The 17,078-nt window shown below is 48.5% G+C and overlaps 7 protein-coding genes across 7 annotated transcripts; 6 read left to right on the top strand and 1 right to left on the bottom strand.

Moving 5' to 3' along the window:
• Window positions 1-70: 70 nt before the first annotated feature.
• On the top strand, window positions 71-802 carry N7482_001273 (class I SAM-dependent methyltransferase; the record flags this gene model as incomplete). The annotated part of the gene is made up of 1 exon (XM_056683398.1): window positions 71-802. The coding sequence occupies one exon, from the start codon at window positions 71-73 to the stop codon at window positions 800-802; it is 732 nt and encodes a 243-aa protein (XP_056547004.1).
• Window positions 803-1,635: 833 nt separating this feature from the next.
• N7482_001272 (uncharacterized protein) lies at window positions 1,636-3,326 on the bottom strand (the record flags this gene model as incomplete). The annotated part of the gene is made up of 3 exons (XM_056683397.1): window positions 1,636-2,292; window positions 2,348-3,042; window positions 3,266-3,326. 3 exons carry the CDS (start codon window positions 3,324-3,326, stop codon window positions 1,636-1,638), a joined length of 1,413 nt encoding a protein of 470 aa, XP_056547003.1.
• A 591-nt stretch (window positions 3,327-3,917) lies between these two features.
• On the top strand, window positions 3,918-4,619 carry N7482_001271 (uncharacterized protein; the record flags this gene model as incomplete). Its single annotated transcript, XM_056683396.1, is given in 3 exon segments — window positions 3,918-3,941; window positions 3,952-4,428; window positions 4,467-4,619. 3 exon segments carry the CDS (start codon window positions 3,918-3,920, stop codon window positions 4,617-4,619), a joined length of 654 nt encoding a protein of 217 aa, XP_056547002.1.
• A 2,529-nt stretch (window positions 4,620-7,148) lies between these two features.
• On the top strand, window positions 7,149-8,502 carry N7482_001270 (glycerol-3-phosphate dehydrogenase family protein; the record flags this gene model as incomplete). The annotated part of the gene is made up of 3 exons (XM_056683395.1): window positions 7,149-7,201; window positions 7,263-8,374; window positions 8,429-8,502. The coding sequence occupies 3 exons, from the start codon at window positions 7,149-7,151 to the stop codon at window positions 8,500-8,502; spliced, it is 1,239 nt and encodes a 412-aa protein (XP_056547001.1).
• Window positions 8,503-10,398: 1,896 nt separating this feature from the next.
• Window positions 10,399-10,795, top strand: N7482_001269 (uncharacterized protein; the record flags this gene model as incomplete). The annotated part of the gene is made up of 2 exons (XM_056683394.1): window positions 10,399-10,600; window positions 10,662-10,795. 2 exons carry the CDS (start codon window positions 10,399-10,401, stop codon window positions 10,793-10,795), a joined length of 336 nt encoding a protein of 111 aa, XP_056547000.1.
• An 809-nt stretch (window positions 10,796-11,604) lies between these two features.
• On the top strand, window positions 11,605-11,959 carry N7482_001268 (con-10 family general stress protein; the record flags this gene model as incomplete). Its single annotated transcript, XM_056683393.1, has 2 exons — window positions 11,605-11,730; window positions 11,789-11,959. The coding sequence occupies 2 exons, from the start codon at window positions 11,605-11,607 to the stop codon at window positions 11,957-11,959; spliced, it is 297 nt and encodes a 98-aa protein (XP_056546999.1).
• Window positions 11,960-13,276: 1,317 nt separating this feature from the next.
• Window positions 13,277-16,785, top strand: N7482_001267 (histone deacetylase hosB; the record flags this gene model as incomplete). The annotated part of the gene is made up of 2 exons (XM_056683392.1): window positions 13,277-15,628; window positions 15,682-16,785. 2 exons carry the CDS (start codon window positions 13,277-13,279, stop codon window positions 16,783-16,785), a joined length of 3,456 nt encoding a protein of 1,151 aa, XP_056546998.1.
• Window positions 16,786-17,078: the final 293 nt, after the last annotated feature.

The following is a 17,078-nucleotide window of genomic DNA, read 5'->3' as shown; positions in this document are numbered from 1 at the left end:
ATACATTTTTCTTTCGACATAACCAATATCATTACCAACACGTGCCTCTCTGCTCGCACTATCTCCAAGTATGGCAGAAGCATGCCATCAGCATCTCCCCCCTGCAACAGAACTCTCCAAAGCAGAGCGCTTCAAAGCCACGCACCTCGCCGCACGCCATGGCAACTACCACCAATATTACGCTAAGTTCCGGGCGCCTACTGTTCCGGACGAGCGCCTTTCCATTCTCCCATCAGATATCCTCCGCAACGCGCGAGTCATAGACCTAGGCTGCAACGCGGGCAAACTGACCTATGAGGCGATAGCGCACTGCGGCGCGTCCGCCTCTGTCGGCGTCGATATCGACCCGTGGCTGGTCGAGCAGGCGAAGGCGGCGTACCCGGACGGGCCGTGCACATTTGAGCACTTTGACTTCGTGGATGCGTCCGCGTACACGGGTACCGCGCTGGGCAAATTCGACGTTGTTTTACTGCTCTCTGTGACCAAGTGGATACATCTCAACAACGGGGACTCCGGGATGTTGAAGCTATTTGCGCACATACAAAGCATACTAAATGAGGGGGGTTATCTTGTCGTGGAGCCGCAGCCTATGAGCAATTATGCGAGAGCTTCAAAGAGGAATAAAGAATTGAGAGAGACGTATAAGACGATCCAGATCAGGCCACCGTTTGAGAACGAGTTGAAAGCGCAGGGATTTGAGAGGATACTGAAAGTTGAGAGGGACGAAGAGGGGTTTGCTAGGCCTGTACATGTTTGGAAAAAAAAGTATCATAAGCTGATCAATGGAGATGGCTTGAAATGAGTCAGGCGAATTGACTTGCATCGGGACGACGTAGAATTTTCGGTTGTTGGTTGGTTAGTAGGTACCTCGCCACGCCCCATGGCAACAACCATCAATATTACGGTAAGTTCCAGAGGGAATCCAACGAACATATAAGCAACATGTTGGCGCAGGCGCAGTATGGAGGTGTCTGAGCTCACATTTGACTTTCCCATGACTGCTGCTTCCCAAGCCGACACAACAGTAAATCACATCCTAACAACCTTGATGAATCCTGTCAAGATTGACCAACTTGTTGGTTTTCTAGACTTATCGTGGTGAAGGATTCATGCAGGAAGTCAGCCTCGGCAATTAAGGGGCCAAAGCCACAGAGTTGTATCATTATGCTGTTGGGGGCGGTGGATGTTCGACCAAATTGTTAGGAGATTCCCGAGGCTTTGTTTACATCTAGTCACTCACATTGATGACGTTGTGAGCACATTGCGTCGGTTTAAGCGAAATCACGGCAGGCATTATGCTATAGCGAGCTCACCCGCTTCAAATAGACATGAAGATATATGAATTGAATGGTCCAATCGTTCACAGCTTTCACAAGATCTGTCGAGACAAGTGAGAGTTCGCAGATCCATTCCAGATGTGTCCTTATTAACGATGAAATCTGACCCATTTGTACCCAGCGAATAGCTAGATTAGTTAGTTCAGATCTAGCAAATAAGTGGACTGGCAAATGTATTCCAATCCCTTTGAAATAGCCCCAGCTCTACTAAGTTCGAGGTTCACACAGCCGCATCTAGGACACGATTGCCAAAATCCAAAGCAGAATATCAGTAGAGTGACACGGCATGCGGCAAAAGCTATTTAAAGGTATCAACGCAGACCAAGCATCCCTCAAAGCTCAGAACCTCTACAGCATCAACAGCGAACTCTTGGCCGGTACCATCGCTGAGCTGCGCAATACAACTGCCTGTTGCCGATTCCCCACTCAACACGAGAGTCATATCCGAAAGGGCAAGTGTCAAATGCGCGCTGTCTTCAAAATCGGTTTCCTTGGACGACTCCATCTCTCCAGCATCATGAAACGTTCGATGAACTGGTGCCAGTTGAAATATGACGCTCGGCCTATTCAAAATGGCAGGTGAGAAATCTTTGGGGAAGTATGCGCCGAATATGGCAGCCCCTTGACCCGCCTTTCCAGAAATGAGTAGGATCCTGGCTATCCTAGTTACGGACAGGCAAGATTTCACACACTTCACATCTACCCCCAGAGAAGAGTGAAGGGTTTCTGGTGCTTCGATGGGGAAGTCTTGGGGTAAGCTCATTGAAAGCTGACTCAGGAGAGGGAGACTCATAATTAGTCCCTTAGGAGGAGGCAGTGTTTTGACTGACGGCGTAAACAATTCTTTCAATACTTTCTGTGCTTCAGTGACCGATGATGGGTGAGTCGCGGACGGGAAAGTTTTGGCCGAGTGTAAGGGCCCGAGGATTCGAGGGAGACCCAGAAAGGCGTTTTGCTGCTGGAGATTAGTATACAGTTCTTCGCTGCAAATAGCGAATGTCAATACGCACCATTGACTTGCCGAGGGTGTTGTCAAAGGCTGTAAAAGACACTGCGGTTGATGACTCTCCACCATTTAAGAATGCCGCCAATAGGGAGTCTGTCGCTGCTTCAATCTCCGATAGAAAGGAAGTAAAATTATCTGGGTCAATACCGGCCACATACAACTGAGTAAGGAGCATCAACCGAAGCAAGGACCTAAAATCCTCTGCTGGAATTGATCCACTCGTCAATGTGGAGCTTGAGGAAGGAAAATGTTCGGCGGGGGGATATTTAGGTCCTAAGGTCACTGCGGTCGGGAACCGCACATTGCGCCTGAAATTGCCATATGTGATAATCTCAAGAGCTTTCTGAAGGTGATAATCGTCTCCCAGGCCTGGAGATGATCCGGCAGGGGTCCCTTGCTGGTCTGCCATGCTCTGGAACAACAGGATTCGTTGTTTCGTGCTAAGACGATCAGGGTACACGATTGACGCCTCGTCATTATCCTGATCCAGAAGCTTGCTTCTATCCAGTCTGAGTAGAATGATCAGGCCTGTGCGTAGCACATCCAGCGACAGAATATGGTGTGGATCATTGTGATATGGGAACGACCCCAGCCGCAGGAGACAACGGTGTACGATCGGGGCTGCTTCAGCTACGCATGAGGCTAAGGCGAGAGGAAAAGTGCTGGTCATGAAATTCTTCAAGTCGTATACCGTCCAGACTGTAGCATATTAGCCTTGTGAAGTTGAGCAAGAATAGACTCTAGACCTTGCATTTTGCTGAATCCGATTCGGTGCAGAAAGTGTGGAAAATAGTCTGAAACCATTCACTCTGAGCATCGCTCATATAGAATCTTGATAGGCGCCATTGAAATCGTTCCTGAAGTTCCTCTGACGTACGTCAGATATTCTGTCACGCAAGGTTTGATTCTAAATTGGCCATACCGCGGGTTTGGACTGGCGGGAGAAACTCCGTGGGAGCCTCTTTGGTTATGGTCTGACCCATGGCTGAGATTCGAATACTGTCGTAAATATGTAGGTGGGGGTTTGGCTTGAAATTTGACGAAGTAGAGACAGAAAAGGGTGATGGACGGGAATTAAGATGTGTAGTGAAGGGCGGAAAAGAATGTGTGGATAGGAAATGGAGCATGGATTGACACGAATTAACCAGCTGAGCTGATACGAGGGATAAAGAAAATGGAGTTGATAGAATCTGCCTTGTCTTGACAATTCCTTTTCATTGGACATTGATTTTGCTCGCTGTTGGGGGCGGAAAACCAACACAGCCCTCATGCCCCTTTCCACCAACGGATGCGTCATTGCCTTTTCACCATGCACGATCCGTCCAACAATCATGATCACGACAACTTGTTTTGGGAATATATCGTCAGAAAATGATCCATGCAGCGGTCTGACAGGGCTGGGAGATGCGCCTGTAATGTTTCAGGGTATCGAGGCAGAGACTTGACGTGATATCGTGTTGGTCTTTCAACCCCCCAGAAGACCGGTATTTCTATATTCCTGTGCCTCTGATTTCGAAACAAACACTGATCATTTAATTCTCAGTTTTGCAAGTTATATCATGCCGTGTTACAAAATGCTTCTTCAACTTTTGTCTTTCGTGAGTGTAGCCATTCTTACATCTCTTGTCAAGGCAACTGGTTGCAACAAGTGTTTATCGGAACGAGGGCAATATCCGTCTGGGCTGCTTCGACGAATGCAAAGACGGCTTCAATCCGAGCAGCACTGAATACCAAGTATGCCGCGACCAATGCACCAAGTTCGATGTGCAGGATCATTGCTGCACCTCCTCCTGCAGCAGCATTTCTAATGTGTGCCTAAATGACTACTTCCATCGCGTCGGACTCATCAAGCACGGTTCATCCGAAGAAGAAGCCTTTCATCGATCACAACTAGACGTGATCCGAGAGAATCCTGGTCCTCTTGACAAACGAGCCTTCCTGGCGGGTGACGCTCCGTACCATCTCATCCGGATCACTGAAACCCTGCTCTCTCTGAACCCTCAAGATTTCAAGGAGACCTTTGTTGACGACGTGAGCGAGGAAGGCGGCCTAGGGACTCTTGATCGTCGGGTTGACAATGGTAAAGTGTGCTGCATGGCTGTCAAAACAGTGCTCAACGCGAGGCTCTCCAAGAGCCTGCGCTGCAAAATGACGAGTGGAATGACGAGGGATACGCTGGACTAGTGCTAGTTAGCTTTGGCATTGCGGGCGCGTGGACTTGCAATCTTGTGTACAATGTGCAATGCGTCTTTTTCAAAGCGAGGACTGCTCCGTAGCATGATTGGGGAGGGATGTATTGCTGATCTACGGATTATGCTGGTACTATCACTTTGTGGTTCAGTTGTTACTGATTTTCCTTTTCCGTTTATATTGTCATTGTGGCTGTACTTTGTGTCATAATCATTGGTACGGAGTAGTTAAGATCTGACTTGGGGCCGCTTGTCAGGTTGTTTCACCCCAGCCCCCACTACCTGCGTCTGACCTTTATTTTTTCTTGCCACACTTTCATTTATCTCTCTTGTATCTACCTGTTAAGTCAATCCTCCCCTTAGCTCTTTAAGTCCTCAGCTCGTCGTCATGGCTCAAGAATCTTCAACATTGATCTTCTTTCATCGGGCTGTAGCCATTGCTCTTACGGTCACTATGTGCCGTCAACTCGGAACATTCTACACTCCATTGTCTCTCTTTCTCCCATCAAATTTTCTAACGGATGCAGCCGATTCAATGGTTGCTGTTACGATCGCAACGAGCACGCTCTTCTTTACCTGGCATATCGCGGGGCCATTAGCAACCGACTCTTCGATTCTTTCCACCACAAGTCTGAATTTCTCGCGATTTATTCTCGCCAGTATTGTTTTTGCCCTCGCAGTATGCGGCGACTCCCTTTTCAAAAGAGTCGCTTTGGCCTTAGCTGTCGGGGCATGCTGGTCTCTCGGGTGGAATGTCACCATGGCTGAGCAGCGGCATTCCTATTGGCGATTTCTGAAACAGGGGCTGATTTTGAAGTTGTTGGATCTATGTCAGAAGGGCAATTATTGAGGATTATCTTCCATGCGGTCTTCTTGGCAGTTGGTTCGAAGGGCTTAATTGGGCTCTTTTGCTTCTTAGCATAGCCCTTCAATTTGGAGTGATGTACCATCCAGGAATTATTCAAGCTGTCACCATTCATATTGGCTTGTGACTTCAGCAAATGGAAATAGTGCCCCATTTTACTGTTGCACTCAGCTTTTCCCCTTTAATCTCATGAAATACTTCCATAGCCCATCAAGAACACTTAGATGGACATTACATAAAAGAGAAAAATGTACCATAACCTGTTTGGTGAAGAATACAGATTAGTCCTGAAGGCCATATGGACAAGCTACTTCGTGACTGCAGAGATCTCGTTTAAAATTGAAAGTCTTTTTCAGTGCTTAGAGGCCTCTATAGGCTTGATTAGTATTGGCACACTAAGTCAACCAGCCGGGAAATAATCACCTTTATGAGCATCCGCTTTAGAATCATGCTTTTCCTCGTCCTTTTTATCCTTCAGAGCATCTCTGGCGGCATTGACTCGGGTGCCGAGGCATGTGTCTGAGTCTTTCGCGACTTTTTTGTGGCCTCCTCAGAGGTCTCTGAACCAGAGACATGAATGGGTTCCGATACGCAGTGAGCCGCGTTCTGTTATAGTCAGATTTTAGATCGCAAAGTGATCAAGAGTCACTGTTTTAAGCGGTCCTTCACGCAACTCGATAGTTTTCATGGTAAATGTAGTGGTGTTTGTTCTTTTTCGGATGTCTAACTATAGCATCAACCCAATAGGCTCCCTGGAAAATGTGTATTTGTTGGAGGAAGTTGCTTACTGATATACATTTTCAATTCCGGACTTTGCATTTGAGATTTTTACTATTAATTAGGTAGCTTGCCACATGACAAAGTCATATAATTGAGAGAAATCAAGGCATAGCCTCATGTTGTTGACTCGTGACCATATGTGTCGAATGGCGGACATGGCAGGCAAAAAGTACGAAGAGGGGTGATGTGGGGTCTGACTGGACCGGGACTAGCGCCACCCTCATGTTATCATTAATTTCTCAACTCCTCTTGTTTCGTTAATGCATGTGGTTCTTTTCCATAGTGACTTGTGACAGCATGCATCATAAGCCGGTAACTTCCACTATTGCCGCTACAGCCAAAATCAACGCTAGGGAAGCACCTAGGTCAGAATCCTGGTCGCTATATTGAATCGTGGTACTATTCCCTTGTTTAGGATATGCACACCTCAGCTCAACCTTGTTGGACTCAGCACGCATTGTGAAAGGTGTAAATGCGCATCAACCTCGGTACCAATATACTTCTTGTTGCGATATTGATGGTTTAATATTGGAACAAGAAGGTTACCTAGTAAGCCATAGAGAGAAAAGAGACACGGAAGACCTACCAGGAGAAAAAGAGGAAATCCGCAGCTTCAAGTAATTCAGGGAGAGTAACTAAATTTTGGGGAACAAATTTGTCACCGCAAATGACAACCGCTTTCTTCTCGGGGTTCGCAACTATGGGCCTTACGAAGAGTGGTCATTTCTGTGGTTTCGAGCCAATCAAAAGAGTGGCAAATTTTGCCCGTTCGTCATCCCAGCACGAACGACTTGAACAAGTATCACTGCAGGGCATCCTCGAACAAAAGATCGTCCTTGTACTGCGGCATAACACAATATGAACGTCATTGTAACAGGAAGGGAATCCTACAAAAACCCCCTCTGCGTCAATAAGAAATAGGACACCTACAATACTCATATGAGACTTTCAGCCCCTGCATACGTTCCAAAATGTCAAAAACCAGCCTAAAACACAAGGTAGCCATCATCGGCTCAGGAAATTGGTAGGTTTTACACTACTGTTATCTTAGTAGCTCTGTTGCTCATACGAACAAATCGGAATAGGGGATCAACGATCGGAAAAATTGTCGCAGAAAATGCTAAAGAACATAAGAAGCTTTTCGAGACGACAATTGTGATGTGGGCTTTTGAAGAAGACGTTGATGTCCCCAATGACCCGGGGCTTTGGGAGAAGCTCGGCGCAGGACCGGTCAAACTATCTCATGCTATAAATACTGTGCATCAAAACATCAAATACCTTCCCGGAGTGAGGCTCCCGGACAACCTAGTTGCCAACTCCAATCTACAGGATACAGTGAAAGATGCCACCATTCTCGTCTTCAACCTTCCCCACCAATTTTTGTCGATGACGTTGAGTCAAATCAATGGCTACCATAGGCCCTATGCCCGTGGTATCTCTTGCATCAAGGGTGTGGACGTGGCCGACGGAACTGTCACTTTGTACTCAGAAATGGTCATGGAGAAGCTACAAATCTACTGTTGTGCGCTATCCGGCGCGAATATTGCGCCTGAAGTCGTAGCAGAAAAATTTTGCGAAACCACGATTGGATATGACAGCCCTCCAATGGACTACAAGGAACGGGATGGCTCACCACGAGACAATAGGGTCAAAGTGGATGAACAGCGCCAAAGCAATAGCAAGCCCACTCACATCAAGCTATCTCCTATCCCCAAGGAGTACCCTCCTGTGGAGTCTTCTCTCTTGAAGACCCTGTTTGAACGCCCATACTTCCAAGTCCATGTCGTCAGAGATGTTGCCGGAGTCGCGCTTGGCGGCGCACTCAAGAACATAATAGCTCTAGCAGCAGGCTTCGTCACGGGGAAGAAATGGGGAGAGAATACTAAAGCGGCCATCGTTCGTATTGGCGTCCTCGAGATGGTGGAGTTTGGTCGTACGTGGTTCTCTAAATCTGTGGATGAGAGGACCTTTACTGAAGAAAGCGCTGGAATGGCTGATTTGATTGCATCCTGCAATGCAGGCCGCAACTACCGGTCGGCCCTTCGCTCGGTGGAGAAAGGCGTCCCCATTGAGGAAATCGAGGAAACGGAATTGGGTGGGCAAAAACTTCAAGGTATATCTACTGCTCGAGCAGTTCACGAATTCTTGAGCAAGGAAGGAAAGCTCGACAAGTTCCCGCTTTTTGCATCAGTTTATGGTGAGTTAATTGACTTGCCTTGGATGAGATTAGATGCTAATTTTTTCCGAATAGAGATCATCGAAAATCATCAAAGTGTAGAGAAGCTTCCAAGTTTATTGAGAAAGGATCCAAAAGCTCAGAACTAGAGGATATCGTCCACAATGTAATATCATGACAAAACAAGGCGTGCAAGCCAAAGCAGTTTCCAAGTAGTGTGCATTTTAAATAGTAGCTTGCCCTTCTTGAATAAGCGTATCTCGCATCATTCCACGCTAATGCTAGTCACAAGATATGGGCTAGAGCACCGAATAGGTTCCTCGCTCGCTGATATTTGATTAAAACTTTATGATCCAACAGTGTAGTGCTTCTAAATAAAACTCAGTTGCCCGCAAAATCACGTGGCGCTCCTTTATCCCATGTTGAGCGTACCACTGACACAAAATAGCGACCTTCGGTATTCCTTGTGTAAGCTGACTGGGAAAACTGGTGATCCGAACAAGAATAAACAGATATATGTGGTGACCATACTTACGACTAGGCTAACCTATCATGTGTTCCTCATTTGTGGCTTACATTATGATACTATATGTTAGTTAACCATACTAGTTAACGTTAATGCCAAATTTTTGAAACGCACCTGATTAGATTACAAAAATAACAGCTTATGGTCAGCCTTGGCTATCATGTCTTAATGGACTATGCCGAACATTTAGAGCAATCATCTCTATGATAAAATCGCCCGAGGAGTGATTAAACTCACTGACGAAAGATCATTGGTTGAATTTTCACGGGTTCCAACCGCATGGTCCATTTTAGAGGTCCTCCTCTACACTCACGAAGATAATATCAACCTCTTAGGGTAAGGATGTTCAAAGCAGCATAATAATGGTACGTATTTACTCGGTTTTGTATGGGTGCGCCGAGAACCCCAATTGGGGCAAACCTTGCCCAAGACCAAACCACAACCAAACCACAAACCACTTTGGGTCCCTATTGGGGCCCAGCAATACCGTTTTTGCATAAAATACATAAAATTGCGTAGAATTATATAATATTCTTAACATAGCTAGTACAGTAACTATTTAAATTCCTTATTACCAATAGAAGGTTAAAGACATGATTTAATAGCCCCACTACCCCCACTCTAAAACCCACTAGGGCCCCAAGAACTATTGAGGCTTCTAACCTAGAAACCGAAACCCATGGTTTTAAAATGCTCTAAAACTAGCCCGAAAACCCAATTCATTTGTGGTTCGGTTTGGTTTGGTTTCGCGGTTTTGCGGGTTTCTGGCGCACTCTATGTATGACGCGATAATGGTGACGATATACCTATGTCATCGACAGTGACGAAGTGGAACCTAATAGTGCATCGACTTGCTGATGAAGTTCACTCTTGGCGGCTGGTAATTTGCTGGGCTTCGGAGCCATATTCTAATTTTCAAGATAGCAAGGAACATAATGTACAGACCCCACTTTACCAGTGCACAACATGAGCCTAAACACTGCATTAGTCTACCTTATTCCAGGCTAAAAAAGGGTTTTTGCATCTACGGATGAACCAGAAAACGACAGGTCCGTTGTATATGCCAGGCTCCTGTTTCTGGCCCAGACGACTCCATTGATCTCAACCTTGTTTTTCAATGTCGCTATATGATGGACAGGAGCATTTTCTCAGACCAAGCATCACATAGCAAAGTACCAGATTCAAACCAGACAAAGAAACAGCGGAAAGACCTTGGTTGTATCATTGACCTAAAACATTTCGCTTACTTGGCTTGGGACACCATGATCCAAACAAGTCGTCGACTCCGACCAGATCCTGATTTAATCGATGGCGTGGTTGTTTGACTGGCAACATGACGTATCACTAGGGTCATGCGGTGAAGAATATGACGAATTCGGCTGTACTAGCCACTACTAGTTCCTTAGCTCAGTAAATATGCGCCGGCGTGCAATATAAATATTGCACACATGGCAGAGCTCTGGCATTCCACTCTTCCCCACCCCTACATTGATCAACCAAACCAATCTTCTCAAGCAAAATGTCCAACCGCGCTGAAAGAGACGCCGAGGACCGCTACGAAAGAGACAATGATGCCTCACCTGTGACAAGATCCTTCGCAGATGACTCCTATGCGAATGAGACAGACCCAGATCTGAAAGATCAGGTGCCTGTCCAGCGAGACACCCAGGAATATGATGATCCTATGCAACCTCCCTACTCCAACTCCGATGAACAACTTGGTATGCTTTCATAACCGATCAACTTTCCTAGATGAAGTCAATAGAAGCTGATGTGACGTAGAGAAGGATGAAAATGAAGCGATCGATCGATCCAACGTGTTGAAGGGTGACCGCCTCCGTCATGCAAAGCCTAGAACTGCGAATAAGTACAGTGAGGGGCCTGATGAAGATGATCTTCCAGCTGAGGCTCAGTAATTTGTTCATGTTTACCTTTTTGCGCTTAAAGTTGGAAAATAAAATATGAGAATATGAGAATATGAGTCCTTTTAGAAATATGGTTACAATAATCTGTCATTGTGGGATATAGCTTGGGCGTTACAGACATCGTAGTGGTCTAGCTCTGCGAGAAACCTCAAATTCTAAGGTATATGAAGTTTGGCAATCTTAATCTCGTAATCTTTGAGCTATACTCGGATTTGATGCCGTGAGGAAGTCTGCTTTGATTGACGGCATCGGACTTTCCCGTATCTCCTCTTTGCCGACAAAGTTAACAGATCCAATATACTACACCTACGTAATCTCTTGATAACAGGGTTTGAAGAAAGTGGATTTTGGAAGGTCCACTCGTGATAGAACAAGAACGGTGTGAAAAATCTATGTGTAACGAGCATGAGAATTCGCTCTGTCGATGATTTCCTGTTGATGATCGCTCTATGGCCCAAGTTCTGTGCTTTGGCGACTGTGGTTTCCACAAAATGGCGTCGGATATGCCTCATTACAGGTTTCTGTCATGCCGGTGGTCCCAAAGCAAGATGCGATAACCCACTGAACCCAGCCAGATATCCCAGATTTGGTAGCTCATGTTTCTTGTTTTCCAAATTTCATGACGCGAATACAGCTTTGCAAAACAATGTTGCAAGCTCTGTCCATCATGATTATGTCACAGCACCATCATGCAAGCAAACAATGGTGAGAGAGACTGGGCTATAAAAAAGGTCTTAAAACTCTGTGGAGTTGTTTAAGAAATCATCATTGACAAGAACAACTCTTCTGAAGCGAACAAAATGTCTTCCAATACAAATCCCGGCAACTTTGCCAACCGGCCTCATGAGGAGGTTTCAAGAATTGCCCAGCAGGGTGGCCAGTCAAGCCATCAAGGTGGATTTGCTTCAATGGATCCGTCCAAGCAGGTATGCTGATAATATGTTGCAATATCTGCTTCCTCAAGCTGATTTGTCAACCAGAGAGACATCGCATCCAAGGGTGGCTCTGCCTCCAGTGGTAGTTTTCAACCTGGCGACCAGCGCGCGTGAAGCAGGTCAAAAGGGCGGCCACGCCTCTAGTGGAAGCTTCGAGCCCGGCGATGAGCGTGCTAAAGAGGCTGGGCACAAGGGTGGCTTGGGAGGGCCGTCTGAATAGGATGGGGGATCAAGCTTCCACCTACAGATGGTGCAGTGAATAGTCCAAGCTTTTACTAGCTTGACGAGTCTTTATGTTCATAAAAAAGGACACATTCATTTAACTTTTTTCGATGAAAGCTCTGTAACACCCTAAAAAAACGGTGACGGTGATATAGCCGGGGCTGCAGTAGCGTGTAAAAGCATGTATGAAAATCTGCTCACTACAAACTTCTCGGAAAGACCGGACTTGACTGAATTGGATATAAGTACTCATGTGACAAGATTCCGCCACGGCTTGGCGATATAGTATCCAAAGTCCCAGGCTTACGATGGTGGAGGCACTGTCCAGATCGGTCAGCATAATTGAGCTGCAATTTCCATCTGTGCAATCCGTGTAGTCGGGGTAATCTATCAAGAGTAAAAGATTACACGTATCTCCGGCCGATCCAATGTCATTAATTGGTCGTATCGGGGTTCTTACACTGTTCGGATGTGCATAGAGATGGTATGTAATAGATCTGCCATCACCTGGAGACATAAAATGGATCATAGCTCATTAGATCTTCACTGAATGAGCAAAATCCTAGATCAAATATCACACAACAGCAAGAACAACCGCTGTGTTCGAAGCATCTACTGCCTGTGATGCAGCATCACCAATGAGGAAGACGTTAAAGTTGTGATGAATAGGCAGTATTCCGCTGGATAGTGTGATCAAGAGCTGCTTTTCTGTTTCCGAGAGATTCTCTTGTTTTTGGAAGGCCAGATGTCGTGATCCATTGATGGGGCTTATACCTGTTGAAAACCCCCTTCTTTCGTTGATTGACCAGAAGCGTGAATAGTACAACTCGGGCTGAGTAATGGAACGTCATATAGGTTTTTTGCTTCTCCTTATAGTGTTACCATATTTGTCTACCCTTCCTGAACCTCCAGGGTTTTGCCCACTTCATTAGGATACATTGTCAATTTTTCACATCAAATATGAGCCGGCTCCAACAACCCTCCATTGGACGGTTTGGATACTGCTTTTGAAACTGCGTGCAAAAGCTTATTTTCAAGATATCCAGACAGACGTTCTTTAAACAAGGGAGCTGGACCATTAAACGCGCAAGTTTCCTTATGTGGGGGGCGGCTTATCAAGAATGAGGATGTCTTTGGTTTGGAATGGCGGGATCGACTTGCCCCTTGCCCCAAGAAGCAGCAGATAACCAACCTTAACCCACCACAGGAACACATGCGCATCCACTCCTTTCCTTCCTCCAGTCCACAACCCTACGAATCCTGGGAACAGACAGATCTCTCATGCGTCGTCTCTGCTCTATGATCCTCATGCATCATGGACCCCTCCAAACCCCCTCAGGATGATCCACCTCCGCGATCGATTGATAACGGTCAAAACACCACCACCGCCCAGCCCGCAACCGCATCGTCGCATTATGACTTGTCGGACTCTTTGAACCGCCTGACTTTAGCAACTGCCGCCGCAACCCCTCTGCCTGCCTCTCCGTCCGTCTTGCTTTCCCACGATGGCTCGTCTCGTCGCAGTCCCCCCGTTCTCGTCGCCACCCACGCGCCCACGCCGAAACGTACGCCCAGCTCCAGCTCTCTACGCGACGAGCGCCGCAAATCAATCCCGGCACTCCAGAAGCGCCCGTCTGCTGCGTCGCTAAGATCGGTCTCCCAACCTGCTGGCCCTCCTTCCCCTGTCCCGTCGTCGCGTCACTCCTCATCAAACTACAACTTCGCGGGGTCCTCGACGACCGCCGCGTCGCCCACGGCATCGCGTCTGTTAGCCCCGACAGAGGCCCATGGCCCGACAGCAGCCTCGGTCGCGGCAGAATACTTTCAAAGAGAGGTCGAACTACACCAGATTGTCGATCTCAAGTCCAAAGCAACCGTGGTGGTTCACGATGCCTGTTACGGGCACCGCTTCTCGCGCCCGCGCGCATCGAAGGCCGTGCTAGCATCGATCGTGGAGAGACCTGAGCGTATTCGTGCATGTGTCCTTGGTATCTCCGCAGCGTACATTCGTCTAGGCCGTCGACATGAGGGAGAGCGCTTCGCACCACGCCCTGATCTGGATCTACACCTGCTACCCGCGCCGCCCTTTCAGATCCGTAAGACGTCGCGCTCACTGCCGATTCAGGATAGTGCTGTGACGGACGTGCATGGTAATCTGTGGATGACCGGCCTCAAAAGTATGTGTGATGTTGCCGAATCGCGCCTGGCTTTGACGGGAAAAGAGCTCGTTCGACCGCATGTCGAAGGCAATAAGGATACACCGGCGCCCGGACCCGAGCTTCACTCTGGGGATCTATATCTTTGCTCTGAATCGTTGGACGCATTCCAGGGTGCTCTTGGTGGAGTCTGCGACGGTATCGATGCGGTCTTTGGCCCTGGCCCAACCTCGCGCGCATTCGTTTGTATTCGTCCTCCAGGTCATCACTGCTCGGCAGATTTCCCTTCGGGCTTCTGCTGGATTAACAACGTCCATGTCGGAATTTCGTATGCGGCAATGAATCACGGATTGACTCATGCTGCCATTTTGGACTTTGATTTGCACCACGGCGATGGCTCTCAAGATATTACGTGGGATCATAACTCCAGGGCATTGACGGCCCCGCGGAATGCAGCGCCTTACAAGAAAACGGCGATTGGGTACTACAGTCTCCACGATATCAACTCTTACCCCTGCGAAGGCGGTGACCCAGATAAAGTGCGCAATGCGAGCGTTTGTGTTGACGGCGCTCATGGTCAGTCTATCTGGAACGTCCACTTGGAGACGTGGGAGACCGAGGCCGAGTTCTGGAAACTGTACCAGACTAAGTACATCACGTTGATCAATAAAGCACGGCAATTCCTCCGTTCTCATACTGAGAGAGTCTCCCAAACTCACACTCCCGGTGCACCTCCTCCCAAAGCTGCTATCTTCATCTCGGCGGGCTTCGATGCCAGTGAATGGGAAAGTCCTGGCATGCAGCGACATAAGGTCAACGTGCCAACCGAGTTTTATGCTAGATTTACGGCCGACGTGGTGCGAATGTCGCAGGAAGAAGGCCTTGGTGTGGACGGACGTGTGATTAGTGTGTTGGAAGGTGGTTATAGTGATCGTGCCTTGACAAGCGGCGTGTTCAGTCATCTTGCTGGCCTAGGCGATGCTACTGCGTCTTTAGACGAGTCTGCCGATAGTCGCCTGGCCTTGGAGATGGAGGGCCGTTTGAGTCTGTCTGCCCCGTCTCCTCATCCTCATAATCACGCCGATCAGCCCCATGTTCCACCAGAATACGACAGCCAGTGGTGGTCACCCGATTTTCTCAATGAATTGGAAGCGCTCGTCTCCCCTCCAATCAAGCGCGAGAAATCAGCGCCCACCTTCCTTGCTTCCACGAAATCATTCGATGCCAAGGTGGTACCTTCCACTCGTGACCGCCGGTCCTTTGGCGCCTACACAGGCATTAGCCCGAGCTTGCCGCCTCTCCCAGAGGTCGACTGGGCCACTGCCGCACACGAACTGTCCAGGGTCTTGATTCCCGATGACAGCAGACAAACCATGAGTTGCCGGCCAGAAGACCTGAATGCAGAGGCATCTCGCCAGCGCCGCGAACGCCAAGTAGCATTGGAGGGCGGTATCAACGTCGCGGCCATCCCGGCGCCTCCTCCACCCCCAGAGGAAAAGCGACAGCTGCGTGTTCGAAAAACACCAACTCCTTACTCGCCTCGACCAACAACCCCCGGCAACAGGCCATTCGAAAGAACAGGAGAAGAACAGTCGATGGCAATGGCAATGACTTGCCTGATGCGTCGGGAGAGCTGTCTCCATCTGTAGATGCAAGTCGTCGGAAAAGTATCAGCACTTCCACCACTGGGCCTATTGATATGGGTGATTTGACCGGCTCCGAGGACCAAGCGAATGGGGTCGAAAGCTCAGCCACCGCTACGCCTGTGAAGACTGCCGGTGCACGCAACACAAATAGCGTAGAAAGCTCAGGAACGGCCACTCCTGTGAGGACTACCGGCGCGCGAAAGCCAAGTGGCTCCCGGACGGGCACTCCCAGGCGTGGCGCGAGTCCTAGAAAAGCCCCCCCGGTGCCGAAGGTGCCAACAGCTTACCTACCATCAAAACTTTCGGATGAAGTGATGGTACCACCCAACGACGTCGAAAATCTCTCCGCCGGCCTCCGCAGGATCAAGCTCGTGATGCCGTCCCCCGAGGAACAGGCCGCCCGTGAGAAAGCAGCTGAGGAACGTAAGTCAACTTCAAAGACGACTAAAAATCTCAAATCCCCAAGGTCGCCCAGAAAGACCAGCGGTACCAGAATAGCTCGCCCAAAGGCAGCAGCGTCTGTTCGCTCCGCGGCTGGGCCAAGCAGCTCGCCACCGCCTCTTCCCACGCCCTCGTTGGATTTAGCTCCGAATGACTCGGTGAAGCAAGAGAAATCCGATGTACCCTTGGCTTCTTCACCCTGGGAATCCGCCAATGAAACAGCCGAATCCAGTGGCATGGACATGAGCGGACAAGATTTAAAACCGTTCGGATGGGCCGCTCCACCCGCTCCTGCATCTACTTTCCAACACGCTCACTTCGACGCCAGCAGCTCTCCACCTTTTACCCCGGTCATCACCCAACCCCCCGAGCTACCCAACCCACAGTCAAACATCTACTCGCCTCCGCTGGCAGCGGGCCAGACCAAGCACGGTCTGCCCGTCTTCACATCCAGCAGCCCCATTCCTTTCGCCGCGCCAGACAGTCAACATCCCTCCCAGAGTCAGGAAAACCCGCGCCCCTCTTCCACACTGTCCGGATCCCAGGACGGCAGCTTATCCCATGGTTTCTCTCAAAATTGAAAACAAAGGCCCTGATGTGCAGCAGGTGTCATGCATAGCCCTCCATATCTTTGATTATTGGCCGTCGGTTCCATGTTTTGCGTCATATACCCCTATGTATGGAACGGACTTTCGTCAGTTGGTTGATTTGGATGGCTGGTTGGGGCTCGATGACTCGGTGCTTTTGTGTTTCGTTCTTTGTTTTCGGGGTTCTTTAGTGCCTCTGTCCTTCTCTTTTGCTTGGGCCCGGCATTTTATGTAGATACGTTTTCACGATTTTATGCCTCTTCACTTCCTTTTTGCTTTCTCCTGGT

This window comes from Penicillium canariense (genome assembly GCF_028826845.1).
Source record: "Penicillium canariense strain IBT 26290 chromosome Unknown utg000001l_segment0_segment0, whole genome shotgun sequence".
In the NCBI taxonomy this organism is placed as follows: Eukaryota; Fungi; Ascomycota; class Eurotiomycetes; order Eurotiales; family Aspergillaceae; genus Penicillium; species Penicillium canariense.
The sequence above is the reverse complement of the archived record's forward strand: the minus strand, read 5'-3'. Positions and strand labels throughout refer to the sequence as shown.